General features: G+C 39.1%; 2 protein-coding genes across 3 annotated transcripts; one reads left to right on the forward strand and one right to left on the reverse strand.

Annotated features, from left to right (window-relative positions):
* Positions 1-5977: 5977 nt before the first annotated feature.
* On the reverse strand, positions 5978-16564 carry ppm1g (protein phosphatase, Mg2+/Mn2+ dependent, 1G). 2 transcript variants are annotated; one of them, XM_047364139.1, is made up of 14 exons: positions 16452-16564; positions 16003-16131; positions 13364-13433; positions 13040-13125; positions 11882-12011; positions 11637-11745; positions 10577-10767; positions 10306-10490; positions 10089-10217; positions 8798-8900; positions 8552-8683; positions 8315-8444; positions 7736-7835; positions 5978-7651 (listed from the first exon to the last, which is right to left on the reverse strand). In XM_047364139.1, exons 2-14 carry the CDS (start codon positions 16111-16113, stop codon positions 7478-7480), a joined length of 1650 nt encoding a protein of 549 aa, XP_047220095.1. In that variant the 5' UTR covers positions 16114-16131; positions 16452-16564; the 3' UTR covers positions 5978-7477. The 2 variants fall into 2 exon arrangements, with proteins under 2 accessions (XP_047220095.1, XP_047220094.1); XM_047364138.1 differs by having other exon boundaries at positions 16386-16544.
* Positions 16565-19855: 3291 nt separating this feature from the next.
* mis12 (MIS12 kinetochore complex component) lies at positions 19856-22194 on the forward strand. Its single transcript, XM_047363537.1, has 2 exons — positions 19856-20304; positions 21615-22194. The coding sequence occupies exons 1-2, from the start codon at positions 19891-19893 to the stop codon at positions 21888-21890; spliced, it is 690 nt and encodes a 229-aa protein (XP_047219493.1). The 5' UTR covers positions 19856-19890; the 3' UTR covers positions 21891-22194.
* Positions 22195-23381: the final 1187 nt, after the last annotated feature.

Below are 23381 nucleotides of genomic sequence, written 5' to 3' on the forward strand. Positions count from 1 at the left end.
CATGTGTCAGCAATAAGGTCCAACCTGATAATACGGGCAACGTTGTGTCATTTTGTAAGGGTTAACATTTAAACCATAAATCAGTAAGCTCTGCTCATGAATGTTCAATACTGACCCTGTTTAAACTCGGTTTTGTTCTCACAAGAAAAGGTGATTTCTCAGCTGATTCTGCCTCTGCAGTGCTTAACAGACATTTTAAATGAGGTAGCTTTTTTTTAAAGTATGTATAGACTTTTCATTTCCTAATAAAAATCTATATATCTTCTACAGTGCTTTGCAAATATATTACTACCCCTTCAACTATTTCCGTATTCTGCTCTGTTTCAACCACAGGCTTCATCGTATCCTGATTTTATGTGACAAGCCTACACAAAGAAGCGTGAATGTGTTACGTTGGAAGTAAAATGATACATGTTTTTCAAAGAAAGATCAGAAATGTGTAACTGGAGGAGCTGCAGACAACTATTCACTGTGCTCTTTGGAAATCTGTCTTTGAAGCAAGAGTTTCTAAAAAAAAACAAATCTATTGTTGGAAAAAAGTCCCATTTGCAGTTTCCCAGAAGCCATGTAGAAGACACAGCAAATATATGGAAGAAGGTGAACCTTGTGGCATGTGATGAAGAAACGTAACATTGCATATCCGCCTAAACATAGTATCCTCACCACAAACATAATGGTGGCAGTGTTATGTTGTGAAGATGCTTTGGGAGGCAGGCTAATACAAAAGCATATCATGCTTTTCAGGCTATTGTTAAAAAATTAAAACCATGTTTCTTTTTCCCTTCATTTTATAGTTATGTACTATAGCACTACTATACTGAAGACAAAGGCACTTGTTGATGGTTGCAAGTTGTCCACCAACACCGATAATACTTTGTCCTACACATGACATTTCTGTTGACGTTACCTATGCAAGCTAATATACCTAAAATATCTACAACAGGGGAAAATGCAGGAAGCATCAGGATGTTGCTTCAAGAATAAAACAAACATGGGATATATATGCTATGCACAGAAGAGAACAGGGTAGCAAAGTATTATTTTCAGAACTGAAAAACCGTTTACAAATATGATTCTGCAGAAAAACTACATGAACACAGCTTGTCAGCATAAAATCATGTTAAAGGAATTAAAAACAAATCAAGATTTGTCAATTCCAACATCTTGAGGTCTGAAGTAGAAAACTGTCCAAAATATTGTACAAACATTTAAAAAACACATAAAAGTAAAAACATTATCAAGCCACATTGCAATACAGTTCAAGGGCTAAAACAGCCTTCCTGTTGTTCTGCCTGTCATCGTGTGAAAACATTTGGTGCGATATAAAACAAAACAAAGTTGACTCTGAGCTACTGAGACTCTAAAAATCCCAAAGGATGCAAGACTGGAAAACATGTAGTCACCTCAGTTCCCAAACAGAGCCACGTTAAGGAGAAGTGATGTCAATCTGATGGTAGGACTTTGCTGACTGCATTTCAAATCAACTTTTATACATTATCTTAGCTTTTTATGGGTTGCACAAATGCTGCATAAATCCTTCTGATTTATGCAGCACACCCCTGCTGCAGATTATACATGTAGCAATACTGCAGATTGAAGTTGCACGGACTCAAACCTATTTTTTGTGCCAGTCAGTACTTTGACTGTATTTGTGTGACCACAGGAATGCGTGTGTTTTCTTTGAGCCTTGGTTGCAACATTGCTGACGCCTGTACAGAGCGAGGGCAGCGGGGTTAGTGCAGTTTAAGAAACGACAGGAAAAGACAGAAAAAGACTGTAAATCTTGATGAATGCCTTCGGTGTCTAAACTACAACCTGTTATTGTGGTCCAGCTTTCTATATGAGACCCACTGGAGAGACGACACACAGAGTTATATGAACAACTGCAGATCCAGTTTGGTCTCCTGTGGTTCAACCCGACCATCAGTCAGGTTTAAGAGTCTGGAGACAGGAACAGCTCTCTCAGCACACATTTGGACAAGGCCACTATTGAGCTTTAGAATTTGTCCTTAAAAAAGTTTAGGAAAGTATTAACAGTGTTTGAAATGCCAAACATACATCTGTGCAGGAGGTCCTTGGTCTAGACACCACAGGGGGTGTATTCTCTGTGAAAAGGCATAGAAGGGGACACTTATGAGAAAGGAGCACAATCATCAGATTCTGTTGATTTTTGGTTTGTTTTTGTCTAAGCATGAGTAGGGACAATCAAACTTTGCATCGATGCCACAGAAGCAACAAAAGTGCCAATCTGTGCAATGAAAACCAAATGAAAAAGTGTGTAAAAGGAAATGTGTGTTGGGAGCCATTTTTAGATTCCAAGGACAGTGGATGCTTCCTGTTTGGCTTTCTATTGTTCCTGCAGTGACAGTGATCCTCAGGGAGCAGAGCTGCCACCAGGACGTCACAACATCAGCAAAAACAGACTCATTTTAGCTTGCCTTGTTGTGTGGAGGAATACCAGTATATCTAGCATCTTGTGGTTTTGCAATACAGTTATATATCTTAGAGGCGAAACAGATTTATTTTGTCCATAATGGTTTAATGTGACTGGTATGTTTCACAGCTGCTCACTAACTGGGTGGACGTTGTGCTGACTCTACGCCCTTCATGCCACATGCATACCGCTGCCAGCTTCATAGTGTCATATTGTTATTAGGGACAAGCTAAATGCTGCATCTACTGCCTTCTGGAGGACAGTCTGAGCACAGCAGGCAACAGAGCAGCTTGGAGAACCTTTAACCCAGAAAAGCACCACCACAGGGAGTGTCGGGGCTGCCCCCTTGTGGTGGAAAAGCAACATAGCAACCCAACATTGACCAAGGCAGCAGCAAAGAATGTTTTTTTATTTTTATAAGCAGATGCTAACAAATCTCTTTTCATTGAGAAATACATAAATAAAAATACAGCCAAAACCAATGTTTTAAATTTATTGTTGTCCATACTGAAATTAGTGTCAACATTGCAGCTAACACCCAGCAGCTACAGGAAGTTAATAAAATAACAATTTAAAGCTTTGGTGAGTCATTCCTTTAAAGTAAAGGGATTGTTTAAGACCTCTCTATTGATTTTCTCATGTAGCAAAAATTTTAGAAAATATTTACTTTAATAAAAGGTTATTGTAGTGTTTACTAGTGGCAATGCTGAGGACAATGTTTTAAAATAGGTAATTATTTGAGCAACATAAATATTTCTCCGCCACGACTGATATTCTGTGTCCAGTTAGTATGTCTTTGATGATATTTTATTCATTTGAATGAACAGATTTAGTTTGTTTATAAATGTCACAACTCTACAGTGTAAAAAACAATTAAAGACGTAAAGACAGAAGCCAAATAATCAAACTAACTGAAAGCATGTCGTACGCAACCAGAGCAAAAAGAGTTTATACAGAGTGGTTTATCTAGAGAGCTGTTTTTAAACTGTTCATAGTCCTGGGCAGATCTCACTTCAAATATGAGACTGTTCCAGAACCTAATGGCAAGGACTGAAAAGACCCTGTCTTGTTGCGATACTAGGAATTTATAAAAGTAGCTGGTTTGACGATCTCAGAGCTCTGCAAGGTGTGTGAGGGTAAAAGATTTGCAAGAAACTCAGATGCCAGCTAATGAAGATGTGGCTTAATTTTGGAGAAGTTGTATTCGATGAAGAAAGAATGATCCATACCCAACATACAAAGAGCAATGCAAGCAGGGGAAGATAAAGACGTGGATCCTTTTCTCAAAGTCCTGTTGGTGCCAGTCACAACAGGTCACTTCGGTTAGAAACCTCAGATGAAAAAAAGCCCGCCTTTACAATGTAGCTAATTTGAGCATCAAGTTTAAAATCTGTATTAAAAATTAAAACAAGATGTTGGCAAGGACCAACAGCATCATCAAAGTCATCCGAGACTGTTTCTTTCCTAAATACAAGAATTTCAGGGTTTGTTGTGTTAAATTTAAGGAAATTAATCTCTATCAAAGCTGATGTGCCTCTGAGACTGTTTGGACTGTGCCTGGACTGAAACAGAACTATTTGCTATAATGGGCAGATATCTCTGTAATCCATTAGTGAAGCTATGGAAGGACATATTGTGATTTCTGAATACTGATCTCATGATATTTCACCATACAGTGGTAATCTATGTTTTTGTAAATGGCAAAAACTCTGAATCCATTTAGTCCTTTTTTACTCTCAAATTGACATCAGGTATTATAACTCAAAATTAGGTCACAAGCCCTTCCTTTTATCTCCAGAGGAGGACCAGAAACTCTGACAAAGTTAAACCTCTAATTGTTCATTTCCAGTCATAGAATTCTCTCTTTAAGTAGCGGTAAGTTGTCATGTTTGTTATAATATTTTATGCTTTGTTTGTGTTTTGCTAATTTACAATTAGAGGGTAAAGCTTAGAGTAATTATTAACATAACCCTTGATTACATGTAATTTGATTGTAAGCTAGTTGTTTTTTTTTGTTGCTCTAAAAGTATTTGAATCTGATTCAAACTCAAAAGGAGATTGAATTTACAACTGCAATTATTTGTTTATCAAAAGAACTGTCATAGATCACTCGGTATAATTACAGCAAGTGGGCAAAGGACCAAGAAGGGATGTTCCAAACCAGATTACTTTTGTTTTAGTTCCTTCTAAATTCAGGAAGTCTATCAAGCTTTTAACTCTTAGTACTCTTTATTGCAAAAGTGGCAACGTTGAGTCCTTATTGCCAGGCTTGATGGGCAGATTAAAGTTGGATATTGTCATCAATGCAAAGATACTATATGTTTTCTAAAAATGAAAGCTAAAGGCAGCATGTATGAAATGAATAAGGGATCTAAAATTGAGCTTTGGGGATCGCCACAAAAGCTTCAATCATTCAGATACGACTGAAACAACCTCAAATGGTCAGCAGCATATTAGAGGAAACAACAACCTATCAGAACTCGGATTCATTGGCACAGGTGCTCCCCAGGGCTATCAGCTCCTCAGTTTCATTTACTTTGTCCACAAATAATGATCAAATAGTTCCTTGTGGATCATAGAATAATGTTTTTCTTCTACCAAGCAGCGCTCCAGAGTTTAGTTAGATATGGGATGGACGCCTGGAATGGCAACCTCAGTTAAAGTGAAATCTAAACTCACTCATCTGTTCATACAACCATGACAGTGATGGAGAATAAGCAATATTAGTATTGCCAGACAACTTATGAGCAGGCTGTCCTTAGGCAGGGACAGAGGATAGTGCATGACCCTTCACATTTGCTCTATACAAAAAACCTGCGAATGCTTCCAGTTTAAGAACTCATTCGTCCCGATCTTGCTCAAATTGTTAAAAAATGCAGCTTTAGGCTGACATAATTTACAACAGCACAAGATTTTAAAATACTGAACATGTCCAACACATATGTGCAAAATATATTGTAAACTTCTGTGAGGTTAAAGTGTGTTGTGACACAAATATTATTGGTCCGTTTGCTGTGATGTGAAAGCATGAATATCTTCAGCTTGCAGTCCACAACAAACATCTCTACAGGGACCATAAAGTTCACTGTTATAAAGCTAAAACCCAACGATCTGTCGACTTCAGAAACCAGGATTTAAAGATCTACTGTAACACAAGCTGCAGGCAGGTCTACCAGTAGAAAAGGAAGTACTGCCAAGAGTCCCCATCGAGTCCCCCCTTCTCCAAAAAATTCACAATATAAAGAAATTCAAAAACTGGTTGATAGCTTGAGAACTTTGCTTAAATGCAACATGAACAATTTTGTTTAAACATCAAGTTATTGAGAGTAAACAAGCCTCATCATATGATTCTGTTGAGGTTTTTATTCTCTTAAAACAATATAAGCATCTATAACAAAGCTCTCCACCTCAAGATGCTGTAATGAGCTGATTTGTTAAACTATGGTCTCTTGGCTTCTGTACGTCTCATTTAAAACTGTTCTGGTAATTGTTTTCTACAAAGAATTTCACATTTTATTCCAGAACATGAAAGAGTAAATGTGATTATTTAAAAAAAAATTTTTATTTGTATGTACTTACATACTGGTGTCAAGAGTATGCACCAAAATGTCACACTGACTCACAATTACAAAGAAAAAGCATTTCTTTCTTCAATTGCAAGTATTGAAAAACCTATGTACAGAAAAAAGGGTATGCTGACAAGAGAACACTAGAAACTTACAATCACGATTTAAATCAGACTTCGGAAAATAAAATCAAAAAGGGGAAAAAAAGATGACAGCTATAGTCTTGGTGCTCTGAACTTCAAAATATTTCTCCATCTCAGAAAAATAACCTTGTGCTTCCTTTCCACAGTATGCCATCAAGGTGTGATCAGAATGTGCTTACAAAAAAAAATATCCTTTAAAACTGCCACAGGACTGATTTTATATATATATATATATATAAAATTAAACTGCTCACTGGAAAGATTTCTTTTATTTTTACCTAAAATACATGAAAGGTGATCCTTAAAAGGTGTTACAGTGGGAACAAAGGAAGATGCTGCAGATGTTCATTTTTCCTGCTGTTATTTCTCACAGATGGAAAGTCCGTAAGCGTCATAAACCCTGACATTTTGCCCATATGAACATGAACAGGCTTTTAAACAACACAAACAAACCAGGAATGATAAAAAAAAGGCAGGAAGTTTACAAAGTACTTTTACAGGATCAGCAGGGCAAAGGAAAAACAAAAGTCATAAATGGTGAATGGGTGCTGAAATGGAAAGATGTATATATGAACGATGAGAGCAAAATAATCCATTCCTCTCTCTTCAATGAGCAAAGTCAGAGCCACAGGTTGAGATTTCATCAGTGAGGAACCTGAAACATGGAAACAACACATTCAGAGTGACACTAGACGACCCAATCTCACTGCATCACAAAGCTTCAATCATGACCACTCCTTTACACCATCTACAGTAAACTGTCCACCACGCATCAGTGGAGCGTTGCCCAGTTTCATGGCAGTTCAGGGACACTTTTATAGTGCAGAGCCACAAAGGCCACGCAGATCTCCAACAGTAAAACGTGAATCAGATGCAGGTGAGTCTGCTCTGCAAACGACCTAAAAGCTTTGCAAAAATAACCAAAGCTGCCAGCTGGAAACAGATGCAGGATTAGAGTGCAGCTCAGGACTGCACTCGCAAAGAAGCGATGTAGAGAAATAAAACTATTTCTGTTTCTGTGAACTAGCTCCTCCCGTGCCCCTCAGTTGGGAAATTCATGGAAAGCGCAGCTACTTCACATGGCAAGGAAAGGCAGGTCTACCCCTTTATTAAACGTAAGAACAAGAAAGAGTGTCTGAACTGATAAAAAAAAAAGAAAAACACCGGCACGGCGCGTCGACATGAAAATCCACCAAGAACAAAGCACAAAGAAAAAAAAAACTATCGTAGTGGAGCTGATGTTGGGCTTTGTGACGTCTGCTTCAGGGGGAAATCATATTAGCGAGGTAAGGATTTCATTTTACAGCCGCTCCCTGTGGGATAGTTTCTCTCCTCTAGTTGCTTTTCGCCTTTTTGCTGTCGTTTCCGTTCTCCTCCTCATTTAGCTTTCTCTTCTTCATGTCGTCCGACTGAGCGGACTGTGGCCTGAACGTGACAATCATGCAGGTCATGTTGTCACATCCTGTACCGTCTCCAGATGTGTCAGGTGCCAAACAGTGGTCCAAAAGCTGTTTGGATGACATACAGAGATTTAAATAATAAATGACACCAACTTGACAAATTGTTAGGACTCAAAAGCAGCCTTTTCTTACCTCTTCCACGATGGAGGAGAGAGCTCTGATTTTGCCATCCAGGTCTGGTTTCATCCTCTCAGCAATGAAGTCCACCACCTCCTGACTGCTCAGCACATTCCTGCAAACCCATTTACAGAAACGGTTCTTAAAGGTGTTCTACCATGACCATTTTCACCAAAAAAAAAAAAAAAAAAACCATAGGGAAAAAAGTGGGAGAGTAAAAATGACCATGTTTAAAGTTTGATGAGTTTGGAGGATAATTATTTAAAATCACATTGTGAGGCCGATGATAAAAACACTTAACCCAACCATATGTGAGCAGTGACTAATTTTCTCCGCTGTGAGCTTGTCGATCAGCTCTGGGTTTTTATAAATTTTAATCAACTTATTACCACTTTAAGCTCTTTGGATATTTAACCTTTTATTGTTCTTATTTCGAGCTTGTTTGTACCATTTTATTGGGAATCAAACCCATTTCCTTCCTGCCGTTCCAGTCTCTGTTCTCTGGGTTTAGCGTTGCCTGCCTTCCCCTGGTAGCGGCTAGCCTTGCAGCCCTCACTGTGGTACGTCGTCATCCTGATGATGGTTAAGACTTACCAGATGCCGTCACAGGCTATGACCATGAAGTCGTGATCCTCGTTCAGCGTCAGAACTTTGACGTCGGGCATGGCAGAGATCATCTGCTCCTCTGGGGGCAATGATTTGTTCCTTTTATAGAAGTGGTCACCTGAGAAAACGTGTGCAAAGAATCTGTATTGACCAATCTGTTCATTTAGGCTGTAAATGTTCCAATGACCAAAAAAAAAAAAAATCATTGGTCTGAATGTTTCCCACCGATGGCTCTGGAGAGGTTCAGTCCACCATTGACTCGTCCATCCATGGTCACCTTCCCTCCAGCATTTTTGATTCGAGTTAGCTCCACCTCATCCTCTGGCTTATGGTCGTAGGACATGTCCACAGCTTTACCTGCGCCAGCAAAGAAACTGTTTCATTTCATACAAGCCAACTAAAAAATACTTAAAATATTTAGTGGTTTCATTGCTGATATTTCAAAATGTAAAGAAATCAAACTCAAAGTACCCCGTTCAGACACCACGCAGCGAGAGTCTCCGGCGTTGGCCACAATCAGCTGCTTCCCTCTGATCAGAGCTACAACTGCTGTGGTGCCGCTGTCTGAACCGGGCTGCGGATACACAAAGATGGAAGACGGGGCAAACTGTTAAAGAGCTACTGTGGTTAATGCAGGCGCGCACACACGCGAGCAAAAACCACCCCCAAGTTTTTTAACCAGATAATTAAAATCCAAATGTTTTGCAGCATATTTTTGTAGCTAAAAAGCTGAATATTTTTCAGCTTTAATGAACTTTGTCCATCTGAGATTTTTGATGCAGGTAAAAACATGAACAACAGACAACTAAGGTTTTGTTCCAATGTTAGTCCAGATGCCTGTCAGAGAGGCTCACCTGTTTAAAATTACAACTGAACACAGAGGGTTTCTACAATACTTTTAAGGTATTTATTGTGAAATTATATCTGTCCATCTGTCAGAATGTTTCGAAGCTTTTTTTTTGTGCTAAAGGTTTTTACGAACTTGTTGGAGGTGCAGCAGCACCCGTCAAACTTTCAGGGTTCAGTGGTACCAGGACATTAAAGTAAGATTATTTTTCTGTAGCTTAATATTTGGTCTGTTTTTCAACAAGCTGAGAAACTGTAGTCTGCTCAAAAGCATTTGATTTGTTTGTTTTTTTAGGTCTTCTGCATAATATACCATGGGCTGGTTATAATGCACACCAGATATATTCACGTGGGGTTGAGCTCGACATGTCTGCCCCACAACAATAAACCTTTTTTAGGGGCTAAATGTTTTGCCGGGAAGGCTGAATGTGCAGCGAGATAATTGCCTCCAAAGGCGATTCCTGCTGCTCCGCTTCAGGTTTGCCTTGGTGGAGGCAAGACGAGACAACAGCAGTTCACACATTAACATCACACCTTGAAATAACCAGGGAACTGATGTGCAGGAGCATCTCTCTGATGCAAGAAGTCCACTGCAGAAGCTGTGGTTCTTGATTACTGATTTAGTGCAGATAACATACTGAACAGCAGAATAAAAACGTGAAGCTGCAACCCTTACGAACTGGATGAACACTTCCTCAAAGTTTAAACGCTCTAAATTAACATCTACTTTCACAATAAATTAACACCATTTTATGTTTGTATATCTATAATCAACTGAAATATTTAAAATACAGCCTAATTCCTGAGCAAAAGTAACCATGACTTTAACATATGTGGTTTTTTGCACTCCACTCCCCACAATATTAGAATTCATTTACAAATAAGAGATTAACTGGTTGCTTCCCTTCCTACAGACCTCTTCTTTTCCATCCATTCCAGGTAGACACATCTCCTCCTCTTCTTCATCCTCAGAGTCCTCCTCTCCCTCCTCTGTGTCCTCTTCCTCCAACTCACTGCTGTCTGCTTCTCCCTCATCACTCCCATCCTGAAGGTTGAAGGAAAGTTCTATCAAGTGATTCAGTGTGAACTTTCGCAGCCTAACACAGCATTTTATTTTGATCTCCTTTTCTCACCTCTTCGTCACTGCCCTCCTCCTCCTCCTCCTCTCCCTCCTCAGACTCTTCACTGTCATCAAAAAACCTGGATTTGGTTTCTCCAGCAGCCTTTGAGGACGCAGAGGAGCAGGAAGGCCCTGCGTCTCCTTCTGCCTTACCAGCCTTTTCCTCTCCGTTGGAGCTTCCCGACTCTCCACTCTCAGCTGCACAGCAACAAATAAAGGGGGGTTAAAAAAAAGTTATCAAGAAATAAATATATTATGAAAGCCTCTGAATGTAATGTCTTCACCTGAACCACTCCCTTCACCACCTCCTGTTCTCCGACAGGCTCGCAGCTTAGACCCACACGCTGCTCCTTCTTTCACCTTCCCATCACTCTCCTCCTCCACCTCTCCATTCACTCCTTTCTTCTGGGCCTCAGAATCTTCTTTATCTTTTGAAGCCTCAGCGTTCTGGCAAGAGGCCTTCTTGGCTGCCGCACTGGGGAAAGGGAAAAGGAGCATGCTGAACCCCAGGAACGCCATATAGTGCCTTGCAAACGTATTCAAAGCATACTGCTAAAGCAGTGGCGGATGCTGGTCTTTCAAGGAGGGGAAGCTCAATTTCAAGATCGCTGATTCGCTCATTTCGCTGTCAATCAAAAAGGCAATCAGCCTCAGACAGATCATCCAATCATCAAGCAGAAGCTGAGCGTCCGGGCCAGCCGAGGTCAGCCCACTGCCCCATAGACCCCCAGAGACGCTGAGCATCCGATGGGGGGGACAAAGCCCAGCATTTTTGTTTTGCTATTGAACTCACTGTTTAAAGCACTGTGAAGCTGTGGGAATGAGTGAGAGGAAAGCCGCGTCGTTACCAGTGATAAGAAGCTGATTCTGAACAAATGTTGAGCGCGTTGTAGTGCATATTTAGTCAATGACATGTACACACAACATTATATATTCGATCACTTATTTTTTTGACATTTTAGGGGTAGCTGAGCTTCCCTTGCAGTCTTAGAGCAACCGCCATTGTGCTAAAGCAACACTCGAGTAGTTTAAGGAGAAACGTTTAAACGGCCTAGTCCAAGCCCAGACCTCAATCCAATTGAGAATTTGTGGTTGGACTGGGAAGAAAAAAAAGAATCGCTGTTCACAAGTGAAAACCATCCAACATGAAGGAGCTGGAGATGTTTTGCCTTGAGGAATGGGCATAGATACCAGAGGCAACCTCATAGAGACTTATAAAAGGGGCCTGCAGCTGTAATTGCTGCAAAAGGAGGCTATACAAAGCACCGACTATAGGGGGAGGTGAACAGTTATGCATGCTGAAGCTTTCTGTTATTTTGTCCAACTGGTTGGTTGCCGGAGTACCTGGCAGCTGCGTGTTTGACAGCGTTGAGGTTCTGGCCGTAGCGTACCAGCAGATCCTCTATGGTCATGGTGGCCTCCTCGTGGAGCAAAGCCGCCTCCTCAGTGTCCACTGAGATGAGGAGAGAGGCACAGAATCACAAATTTAAAGTATGTTGCTGTGGTCGTCTGGGATTTGGTGCATTTATGGAGACAAAGTGTTTCACGTTTACTCCTCTGAAATTAGTTATCAGGCAGTATTTACTCACGGTCATCTTCCTCTGCAACCTTTTCAGAAGGCGGCTCCTCAGTGGGGCGCCCAGAAATCTGCACCAGCTCCTTGATGACCTCCTCTGTGGTAATTCTGCCATCGATGGCCAAAAATGCATCCTCCAGCGCCTGCAAACACATAAATGTCAGCTTTGGAAAATGTACCATTGACTAATGTCTAACACCATCACAGCGAGGCAGTACACATGCAGGCGAATCTCAATAAATCAGAATTGAATCAAAAAGTTACATTATTTCAAAGTCTAATTTTATTCCAAATGTTTATTTTTTGTCATTATGGTTCACAGCAAATGAAAAACCACAATTCAGTTTCAGAGAACATTTTACATACAGAAATGGTTTTGTCAAGTCCAAGTTACAGCCTACACAATCACTGATGCCCTCCACATAGAGGGTGGGATACAAAAGGTCACTGCTAAAAAAGGAAGCTGGATGTTCTTTGAGTGATGTATCCAAGCATATTAATTGAAAGTTAGGTGGAAGGAAAAAAACAATGGGAGACAGTTTAGCTGGACTAGAAGCAGTGTGACTTGAGAAAACTTAGGTGACAGGGTCAGAAGACTGGTAGTGGCCTTTTGAACAACCTGCAGGGTCTCCAAAGATGTCTTATTCAGGCAGGTGAGTATCATGTTACAATAATCAATTCTTGATTAAATAAATGCACTGGGGATAAAATATGTATTAATTTCTCTTATTATCCTTATAAAACTTTCTATGATTAGTGATATATTTTTGAAATGAAATAACAGTTAATCCCGTAAGCACTAATGAAGCGACTCGGGTAAAACGGGGAAAGATCAACCGCCAAAGCGCACCAGGTGTTAAATGTAGTGATGAAGGATGTTTTTATCTTCCCTGGATGCAGAAGGAAACAACATTGTTTGCTCATGTAAAAAGTCTGAAAACTGGGTGCATTGGCTGTCACTTAATAATGGCCAGTTGAATCTATACAAATGGTCCTGTAATATTCTACCTTTCTAAAAAGCTGAACACTCCAAACAGATATGAGTTTCCCTTTTTGAATTGAATTACTGAAATGAATCAGCTTTTTAATTAGATTCTAATTTATTAGGATGCACCCGGATCTGCTCACTTCTTCAGGATGAACACATCATGCGGTGGTGCCAGCTTCTCACCTTCTGCAGCTTTCCGTCTTTGTACGTCCTCTGCTCTTTGATGATGTCAGGAAGATACTTTGAACAGTACAGGGCCACCTCTTCACCTAAATGAGAGCAGCTGGCAATATAAATCCTCTAGATAGAAGAGCGACATGGTAAACAAAGAAACCGAGGAACGCCATGGAAACACCACAAAAACAGGTGTGACGATAATAAAATGAGATAAAGCTGCAAAGTAGTTTCCAGGGATCCTACGCATTTTTCATTGTAGAATTACATATTTTCACCTTATTTGAAGAAATAACATATTTGAAGACATTAAAAGAAAATTGACAGTTTTACCTCCATGTCCATCATACACAGCAAACATAGCTGTCTCTTCATCAAAGTCCGGGTTGCAGTTGTGAGCGTCCTGCGACATAAAAATTAACCAAAATGTTAAAAAAGGCTGGTGGGGAAAAATGCAAAATGTCATGTTCAGAAGTGACACAAATGAAGAAAAAAAAAAACATGTTGGTTATGCGATGATTTTTTTTTTTTTTATGAACCCAACTCCAGTGTTTATAAAATGGTGGTCTCCAACAATGGTCCACAGGGCACGCTGTCCTGCAGGTTAAAGATGATTGCCAGCTGCCTCACACACCCGCTTCGAATAAATGGTTCATTAACGGGTTTCTGCAGAGCCTGATGGTCGGCTGAGGATGGGTTGCAGTCATTTTAGAGAGGTGTTGGAGCACAAACACATTTAAAATATGCAGGAAGCTGGGCTGGTTTAGAAAACGTGTTTTAGCCAGACTGAAGACTGATGCTTAATATGAATCAGGTCTTTGCAAATGGTCATGAAATACATTTTGCCTACAGACTGATTTCATCTCAGGTGGCCATTTATAACAATTTGAGGGTGAAGTTTTATGCTCAGATCTGTCCTGGCATGTTTAGATCAGAGGTTTTAGCTTAGATTCATATACATCACTGTGGATCTGCACAATAAAGCAGCTGATGGGTGGGAGGAGCCTCCATTTCAAACAGCATATAAGCCAGTGCATACGCGAGATGACTCAATCAGATCCAAAATTTATAGTGGGGTAAGCCTATCTCAACTGTATGGCTGATATAACCATAGATAGACTGGTAATTGGTGGGTCCAATGCTGAAAATGTCAGTATTATTCATTAAATGCATTAAAACTAACCGATTTTGGTCAATAAATGTATTGAACATGTACCTTGATGTACTTCTGAGTTAAATACAAATAAGATTGACGTTAGGAACATGTGCTCTGATGCATAAATGCTGCATGATATTAGGAAAACATGCGATAAGTAATAATGTTGCTGAATGGAGTGATAAAAGATATGACTTGTGTTCAGTCATGTTACAATGACAGACAATTTGCAATATACTGTGTAGCCCTAATGACTATTTCTCTCTAAGGACCTGTAGCATGTTTTCCTCTTCTCTGTGTTATAGCCCTTCAAAAAAAAAAAAAAAAAAAAAACACAAACAAAGTGGAATGTTATCTTTGGTAGTTTCTACATATTTATGTTGTCAACAGTTTGATCTAACAAGCCATCCCTGATTGAAGGTGACCACCGCTTCTGCTGCCTGAAAAACCCTTCCCTCCCTCTCAACATTTGTCAGCTGGCTGGCAATGAATGGACCCAGTGATTTGAAACCGAGCCGTAAAAAAATAAAAATAAATAAAAAAATAAATAAAATAGAAACACTGCTAGACTTTGTTTATTTTGCACGACAAATATGTCACAGCGGAACTTCTAAAAATAGATGTATTTGAATACATTTCCGACTGGTGCTTAAACATTCATTTTCCTCTGAACACAAATGTGCAGGACAGTTGTAGCAAGCGCACAGGTCACCTAGCTGCACAACTCTCGGTTCATGGTTTTGTTTTGCCAGTATATGCTTTAGTTGTTGTTACATGCACGTCTCTTCCAGTGTAACATTGTCTGTGCTTTTCCTCTGCATTCTACGACAACAGCAAATACACGGATGGTGGTGGCGCGACATGCTCTCCCAGAGCCATCAAAAAAGTGCACGCAATAAGGGGAAATAGTGCAAATATTCTGTGTGCAGCATAACCCAAACAAAGGATCTCATGCACCATATCTCTATACAATAACAAGGTTATAGCATTTTGCCTGATGGGAGTCCACAGGCAAGTACGGATTGACTTTGGCTTTATTGCAAGCCTGGAGAAGGTGGTGAGGGTACTGCTATCATTTTTCAGTATGCAAGCAGTACCAGGACTACCAAAATGTATGCTCATTGTGTTAGGTGGCAACTGATGGAAGCTGTGCAATACGCTTACGATTGAGAGAGCCTGCGATGTCTTTAAACTCTGCCTTTGTTTTATTAATAGTTCACATAATACCTCTAGCAATGTTTTACAAATGATTTATGAACCTGTTACGCTATAAACAACAGTGATGATGAGTGTTGTGTCAGATTTAGGAGTTTGTGGAGCAAATTACTTTTTGTTAAGGAGAAATTTGGTTGCAAATACAAAATCTACAGATTCAAGCCTGTTTGAACAAATGAAATTATATTTAGAGGATTCTCTGCAAACTACCAACAATGTGTTTTTTTTTTTGTATCTTGATTTCCAAAGATCATCCCAACACTAGGCTTTCATGTCCGACAGACGGACCTCAGTTTGGGAATGACTGTTTTGCATGAATGCAGGACATAAATAGGGTCTATATGTCACATAAAAATCAGTCACTCAGCTGCAGCAGGCCGACAACACCTTAACTTTGTTAAATCGCTGCAGGTGATGCGCAGGAATATTATTTTCCTGGGTTTGTCTTTAAATGTCTCTCCTCAATATGAACCAACGGACCATCAAGATCTTTATAACGTGCAGTTTTTTTTTTTTTTTCGTACTCCAGCCGATTTCCCATCGTTAGGTTCAGTAAACAAGCTACTATGATGGATGATGAGTGGATCACTTTCGGTCTCACCTCCATGGACACCCGCCAGCCCTGCATGGCAGAGAAGCCGTAGCTCATGCTGCTGTTGCCGCCGTCGGAGGAGGTCTTGGTCGTGTTCGGCTGCGACAGATATGCCCCCATGGTCTTCGTCTACAATGGCTTCCCACCGGCAGAGAGGATGACAGCACATGTTAGTTCCTTATATATAGAGATATGGTTATCATCGATTGAAGTTTAGTTTAATTTGAGCAGCTTCACAGGTTACCGCCGTTAACCAGCTAGCAGCAGTTAGCAACAGCACAACAAAAAGTAAAAAAGGCACCAGCTCGGTGCTAACAGAAGCCAATCCGGCTAAACTTCCAGCAGGAACCTCTGCCTCCGACAAGCGGTATGCAGAGCTGCAACACACCTACCTTTTCTGGCCAAGCGGGTTTAGCTTATAAAAGGTTCAGAAGGTAGATTCACATAAAAAGTATTACACGTGTGGAGGTAAAAGCCGCTGTCTTCTCCTCCCTCTCCTTCTGCTGCTGCTGCTACTTTTACTTCCTCTTCTTTACAGCCAGAGGTGGTTGGCAAACCAGCTCAAAGGAGCACTACCGCCACCCACTGGAGGGATTGTTGAAATACGCCATAAACTAACGAAGGAGTTTTTTTTTTCCCATTAACATGTCATTTGGATGATTTTAATAAAACAAAACAAGTGTCCCCTAAACACCATCTGGTGTTTTTGTATCATAATTGATACATTGAATATGTTGGTGACGTATTTATTGTCCGACCGGCCAAAAACATTTATTCTTAATGCATAGAAAAAAATGGCACACTTATTTGGAATTTAATACTGTCAACACTTTTATAAAAATGTTCCATGGATTTGGCATTTTTACACAGGATGTGCATAACATATTTAGAAATATGTTTACTTTAATTGAAAAGTCAAGAACAAATATTGCAATAATAGTGCAATAATCTCTTACATCTAGAGACATGGCCCTGGTTTGGTGTTTTAGCATAGTAATGTTTTATAATGTTAATTTCCCTATGAAAGTCCAGGAAAATAGATTTTTGTCTTCGTTTAGATGTTAATTTAGAATTTTATGCAGTATACATGTAAGAACTTGTGAGAGTAGTGCTGACATTTCTTACTGTTTTCCCATGGAGTTAAATATGCCATCCTTGACAGATTAATATACTTTTTGGAGTTTCAGTATTTTTTTCTCATTTGTCAATCCTTCTTGTCTAGTTCTTTTTCATTTTTATTGTCTTATCTATGCTATCTGACCCATCTGTAGTGGATATACCCGTAGGACTCCATTACTCATTACTATCAGTATCATTATCCTCCCCTAACTCTTCCATGTCACTTGAACTCAACTATCATCATAATCAGTTATATAAAATGATTCCTGCACTTTACGTTTTTCCATCTAAATGTAGAAATTATTACATTATTAAACTTATATATTTAAAACAATGCTGAGGTGTCATATATGTCACATTCCAATTAAAATTATATTTATTTCATTTTATTGAAGCCTAAATTAAGTAATAAGTGTATTGCAGTTTTGATATTGATATATGTACTACAAATTAAATAAAAAAAATTATTAAAACTGCCTGATATACATACCCATAAAATATGGTTCAATACCCAAAGTACAAGCAGCCCAGTTAACTTATAAAATTCTTCATGATGTATTAAGCTATGATGTGTTTTGTCTTTCTATTAAAGACTCATTTTACATTTTATTTACTATAACCATTCTTAAAAACTGCTATGTATTCAGTAAAAACTTCACAGAGTTTGTGCGCAGCCATCTGGACTCTTGAATCCAACCGGCGATAACCACCTGCGATACTTAGATTCTCCACCAGAGGGCAGAACGCCAAAGTAGGTTTCCATACAGCAGGTTATTGAAGAAAATTTGTTGAAAGTCATACAAAAGGACTCTGAGATTTTCAGCCTGAGAACCCAGACCTAGTCCTCATTAGAGTTAAATCATAACGTATAACACAAATTACATGGACCTTATCCTTTCTTAAATAAATAAATTCACCAGGGTTATGTTTCATGGCATAATCTATGTTTAGTGTTTCGACATAAATAAGCTTGACAACTATCATTTGATGTAGGCTAGATTTTATTATTTAACTTAACTCACATGAAATGAAAAGATTTTTAGGAATATTTAAAACAGAATTTTTGTTAAATAACAAAGAAAAAAAATACATTTTGAGGAAAAGTATGTGTACCAAGTCTAATACAACACATGAAAGACTACCTTATGCATTGATCTTATAACTGTGAAATGTAATAACTAAATAAAATATTCAAAATTATTCGAGTAACCTGTTTAGTTTTTTTTGTGAAAACTGGATTTGCCTTGTCTACTTTACTGTTTAAAGCCAGATGTGACATAGAATGTTCTTTAAATGGGTTGAGTGTAATTGAGGACAGGTTTTAAGTGTTAAATCAGAGAAAAGAAGAAGCTTTCAAAAATCACCAGGTTCGATCACAGCTGTTGACTAGGCACACCTCAGTGGGAGGTTGAATGGACGTCACTTTGAGTACTTATAGGTTAAAAATAGCAATAAATGAATGTTTACACCGGAGTGTTGTAACTGTATACTATGTTTTTTCAGTTTAAACCAATAATAGTTATAAACTCCATGAATCAGATGCAAAACGTTACTGGGTTGGATATGCCCTGAGGGCTCTTATTTAACAACCTCTGACTTTCAAAACGGTGTGACGGGTGAGATGTAGGAATATTTTTTAAAAGTTTATTAGCTACCTTGTGTAAGGCTAATCACTTTATTTTAAAGAGGCTATGATTTTCATAGTAATATCACTTTTTTATGAAGACCAGGAATTTAAAAAGTAAGTAAGTTAATGAAAGTGTAATGGTTACTGTAGGCTCACTGTAACACCTTCCTGACTCTGTTTGCAATTGCATGAATATGCCTAATCATAACTAATAATTCCCACTCCTGCTGTATAACCGATATTAGATCATTGATCAAATGACAGAATATAAATTCAGTTAATAACTTTCAACTCAGCAATTTATTCAAGGATTCATATAGTTTTATTATTACTTCTTAAATGTTTAGTCAAAAGAACATCAACAAGAGACATTTTCCACAGGAAACAGGATTTTGAGACCACAAAGCATGATGCTGCCATCATCATGTTTCAGAGGGGCTTGGCTGCTCTGAAACCAATGCTCTGCTTGCTCTAACTGTCAGTATATAAAGAAGTTCATAGTTTGGTGGGTTTACAGTTGTGCTATACTCTTTCTGTTCTGAATCATTGAATCATCGAATAGTGCTTGGATAGGGATATTGTTTTATGACCTTAACCTACTTTAATCTTTGACAGAACTTTATTCCTTACCCATCTGGTGTGTTCCTTGGTCTCCATGATGCTTTTTAGACAACAGAACAATAGTGTTTGTATAGAGATTGGATTACAACCAGACAGACTCTATTGCCTTACTAGGTGATTTCTGAAAACAATTGGTTGTAGTGAAATGTATTTGTGAATATTTTAGTAAAGGCTGCTGAAGCTGAACACACACACTTAAACTATGAATCCTTTCTTTTCACTTCACAATTATCCACGACTTTGTGTTTGCCTGTCACGGAAGTGAAGAACGTCGTTTGTGACTCACATGAAAAAATGTAAAAAAGTTAGGTTTGTGGTTTTTTGTTTCATTTGTTGAGAAGAAGTTGCCATTAGACTGTCAGTGACACTGAATTTTAAACATTGACAAATTGCTTTTATTTCTTTGTATCAGTGCGTTTATAAATACAATATGATAATTCTGCAGTTTCCCCCCTTACCAGGTGGTGGCGGTAAAGATCAGGACTCAGCACCAAGAAGGAAGAAGAAGAAGAGTAATTTTTTAGTTCAATATGGCGCGGGAAACAGAGCCAGAAATGGAGACTGTTGGGACAGAAGAGGAAGAGAAGGACCGCTTCTCTTCTTCATCTTTAAAACTTTATGAAGCGCAATTTTTCAGCTTCACCCCTCAGACCTGCATGGCAAGGATCTACAGCTCCTTCCATGAATGTCTGTGCGACATTTTAGCCTTGGTGGAGAAGGAGTGTGTTAGGGAGCTGGGGAAAGGCCAGTTGGACGCGGACGAGGAGCTACTCCGGTCCAGGGCCAGAGAGTGCAGCCGCAAGCTGCAGCATTTCCTAGAGAAGCGCTTCAAGCAGCTGTCGGAGCGGATGGAGGCGCTGCTGACTAGCCGATGTTTCACCATACCACCGAATGTCCTCCTGCCCGAGGACCATTCCCATAAGAAATACCCCCAGGACATCCAGGTGAGGAATAAATACCGTCCGTGTTTGACAACAGCTGAACTTATCTAGATGAATACTGTTCATATTTTGCCAGTTTTGGGGGATTTTATGCGATCGATGGCTTTAGTTTTGACTTTGACTGGGTCATTTTAACAAAAATGTGCTATGATGCAAACCATTTCACTGCACCTCTGACTGTGTGGCCTCAAAACTTTTGCAACCGCTATCAGGCTTCCTTACAGGACTGTCTTCAGTTTTCCTCAGTCAATCATCCCTTTAACTCTGACCAGCCTTTCTTTTACTGCTTAAGGACATCCTCACAACATGGTTCTTCTACTACTGTGTTTCCCCATTGAGATTGTGTGTTCAGGGTGGTGTACAGTATTAGTTTTCTGCCATTCATAGTTTTTTGTGTTGGCCAAAAAAGTAAAATTTTGGTCTCATCTGACCAGAGCACCTTCTTCAACATGCTTGCTGTGTCTCATTAATGGCAAAGTTTGGTCTAGGGGTTTCTTTCAACAATATCACTCCACTGTTACGTCCAGATTTGTGTCAATAATTGTGTTGTCAGATTCTCCCACCTTGACTGGATCTATGCAGCTCCTCCAGAGTTACCATGGGCTTCTTGGTTGCTTCTCTGACTGATGCACTCCTTGCCAAGCCTTTCAATTTTTGATTGAACAATAAAAATTCACTCGATGTTCGATCCTTTCATTCAGTTGTCCTTCCATGTGTTCTTCCCTTCTTCCTTCTCAGCTTCCTCCCTCTTTGTCACAGCTTGTAGTTTTTGCAGCTTTTATAATTGAAGTCAGACCATTGTGGATGAATGTTAAAATACTTTAAAAAAGTAGAACTGAGAATTTGGAAATGTTGGTCTGGAAAATAATGGAATTTTAACATGACAAAGTCAGCAGGAAACCTGATTTAACTGTTGGATGCATTTTACTTTGGTTCAGTGATTTTTAATTTTTTTTTATTCATCAGAGAGGGATTCAAAACAGGCAAAATTGTATGCACAGGTGAAGCACTTCCACACATAATCATTTTTATTCAGGTAGAATAATGTGTTCATTTAAAATTCTGTAATTATCTAAATGGGACCTTTAGACACAAGTACATTAAAACAGTTTCTGGAGGGAAGTCTGAAGCACTGAGGTTTAAAAGCTTAAGAATTACCTCTTCCTGTTAGGTTTAAAACAACAAAGTCCTCTTCATTCCCTGCACCGTTTTACCAACATGAAAACACAGATGATACATACATAAGCACATCTCATTTGTTTCTATAATCTCTGTGATAAATATACCTTTTCTGTTGGTGCTGCTTTATCCAGGAAGTGCTGAAGCTTGAGTCGTCCCTAGCAGACCTCCACAGAGCTTATGAAGCAGAGGTTTGTGCCAGACAAGCTCTTCTAGCGGAGCTGGAGGAGCAGAAGGAGGTGCAGAAGCAGCTGGATGACATCCTGGAGTGGGTCAGAGAGATGCAGGCAGGCTGGGCAAAGGAAGGGAACGGCAATTTCCAGGAGAGCTTCCGCCTTGGTATAGAATCCATAAAGAAACTGCAGAGCGCTGTCAAAGAGGTTCTGATCCATAGCAAAACGCTCAACTGAACTGAAACTTGAGGTGCAATATAAAAAATAAAATAGATGGTAATAATTTTAATGTTTAGGGAGTTTCTACCTGTTTTTGTGCAGCTATTCAATATATTCACATTTTCCCTGTACATAACAGTCAGACTTAAGCAACAAAAACAGTAGCTCACTAACTGGTTTGTCCTTGAGTCAATTTTGAAACAAGAAGCAACGTCTTGATCTCCAACAGGGGGCGCTCTCTCCATGTGTTACTCAGTTTCCACACTTGCAGTATGGATCTGTGGAGAAATGTATTTTTGTTCAATAAATTAATCTAAATTGACCCAAACCTTTCCAGCATCTTCTTCTGCTGTCAGATATAAGAATAAATGTATTTGGCTCTTGCAGAGTTAGTCAATACTGTAAATGTAAATCTGTGTGAAAGTCAGATGAGTAATTTTTTGTGTTTTCGTCCCGTGTAAGTTGAGTTAAGCTTTTTCCGCATGTCTGACAGGAAAAGGGCTTTCTCGAGTCTGGATTCTGTAATGCAGGTTCAAGATATACTTGTTCTTACAAGATCTGCTACACATGAAAGCCTTTTCTTTGCGTCAGTATGAGACTGACTGATACAGCAGAGCTGCTTCCTTCCTGAACTGTGGTCTAAACTACAGGAGAGATTTGAAGGGAAAGCTGATCAGTTCTTGGTTCTCCTTCACTCAGATCACCTTCCTGCAAAGTAAAAGTTCCCATCAAAGGAACAGATTACTTCTGGACAAGCTGTTATTTGCAGCTTTGCGCAGTCAGGAGGGAGAGATCCTAGTAAATATTTTGTAGTTATTTGAATTTTACAGTCAAGTTGTTGGATTTTGATGATTTGAATGCATGTTTTACATTTTACCAACTGGTTCACAATCCTTGTTCTTTACTCATTGACTCTGTAATTGCATTTTTTTTTACATGCATCAGTATGGGTTTTATGTTTTTTCTTTTGTGATTTCTGGTTCTCCTGCTAATGGTTGTATTATGCTGCTTGTGCAGAAGTTTCCAGAGTTGCTTTACCTTAATTTATGTATGACAAAAGTATATATATATTATTGATGTTACCCTTCATTTGACATTTTTCACATCCAGGAAGGATTTTATTTTAGATTTTTGTTTTGCATGTTATTTATCTTTTATGTAGTGTCTTACAAAAGTATTCATACTACATAAATATTTTCATATTTTGTCACATTATAACCACAAACTTTAACACATTTTATTGGGTTTTTATTGTAATAGACAAACACAATGTAGTGCCTAATTTTAAGGTAGATGGAAAGGATACATGCTTTTCAATTCTAGTGAAACCATTTACCTTCAAGTCATGATTATCCATTATCCATCCACCTGTTGGATTATTCCTGCTAAAGTTAAATGGTTAGCTCATAAAACAATGCTCCAAAGCTTTGAACATCTCACAGAGCACTGTTTAATTCACCATCTGAAAATTGAAAAGAGGCAATCGAGAGGCCCATGGGAACTGCAGGT

This window comes from Girardinichthys multiradiatus, chromosome 4 (genome assembly GCF_021462225.1).
Source record: "Girardinichthys multiradiatus isolate DD_20200921_A chromosome 4, DD_fGirMul_XY1, whole genome shotgun sequence".
In the NCBI taxonomy this organism is placed as follows: Eukaryota; Metazoa; Chordata; class Actinopteri; order Cyprinodontiformes; family Goodeidae; genus Girardinichthys; species Girardinichthys multiradiatus.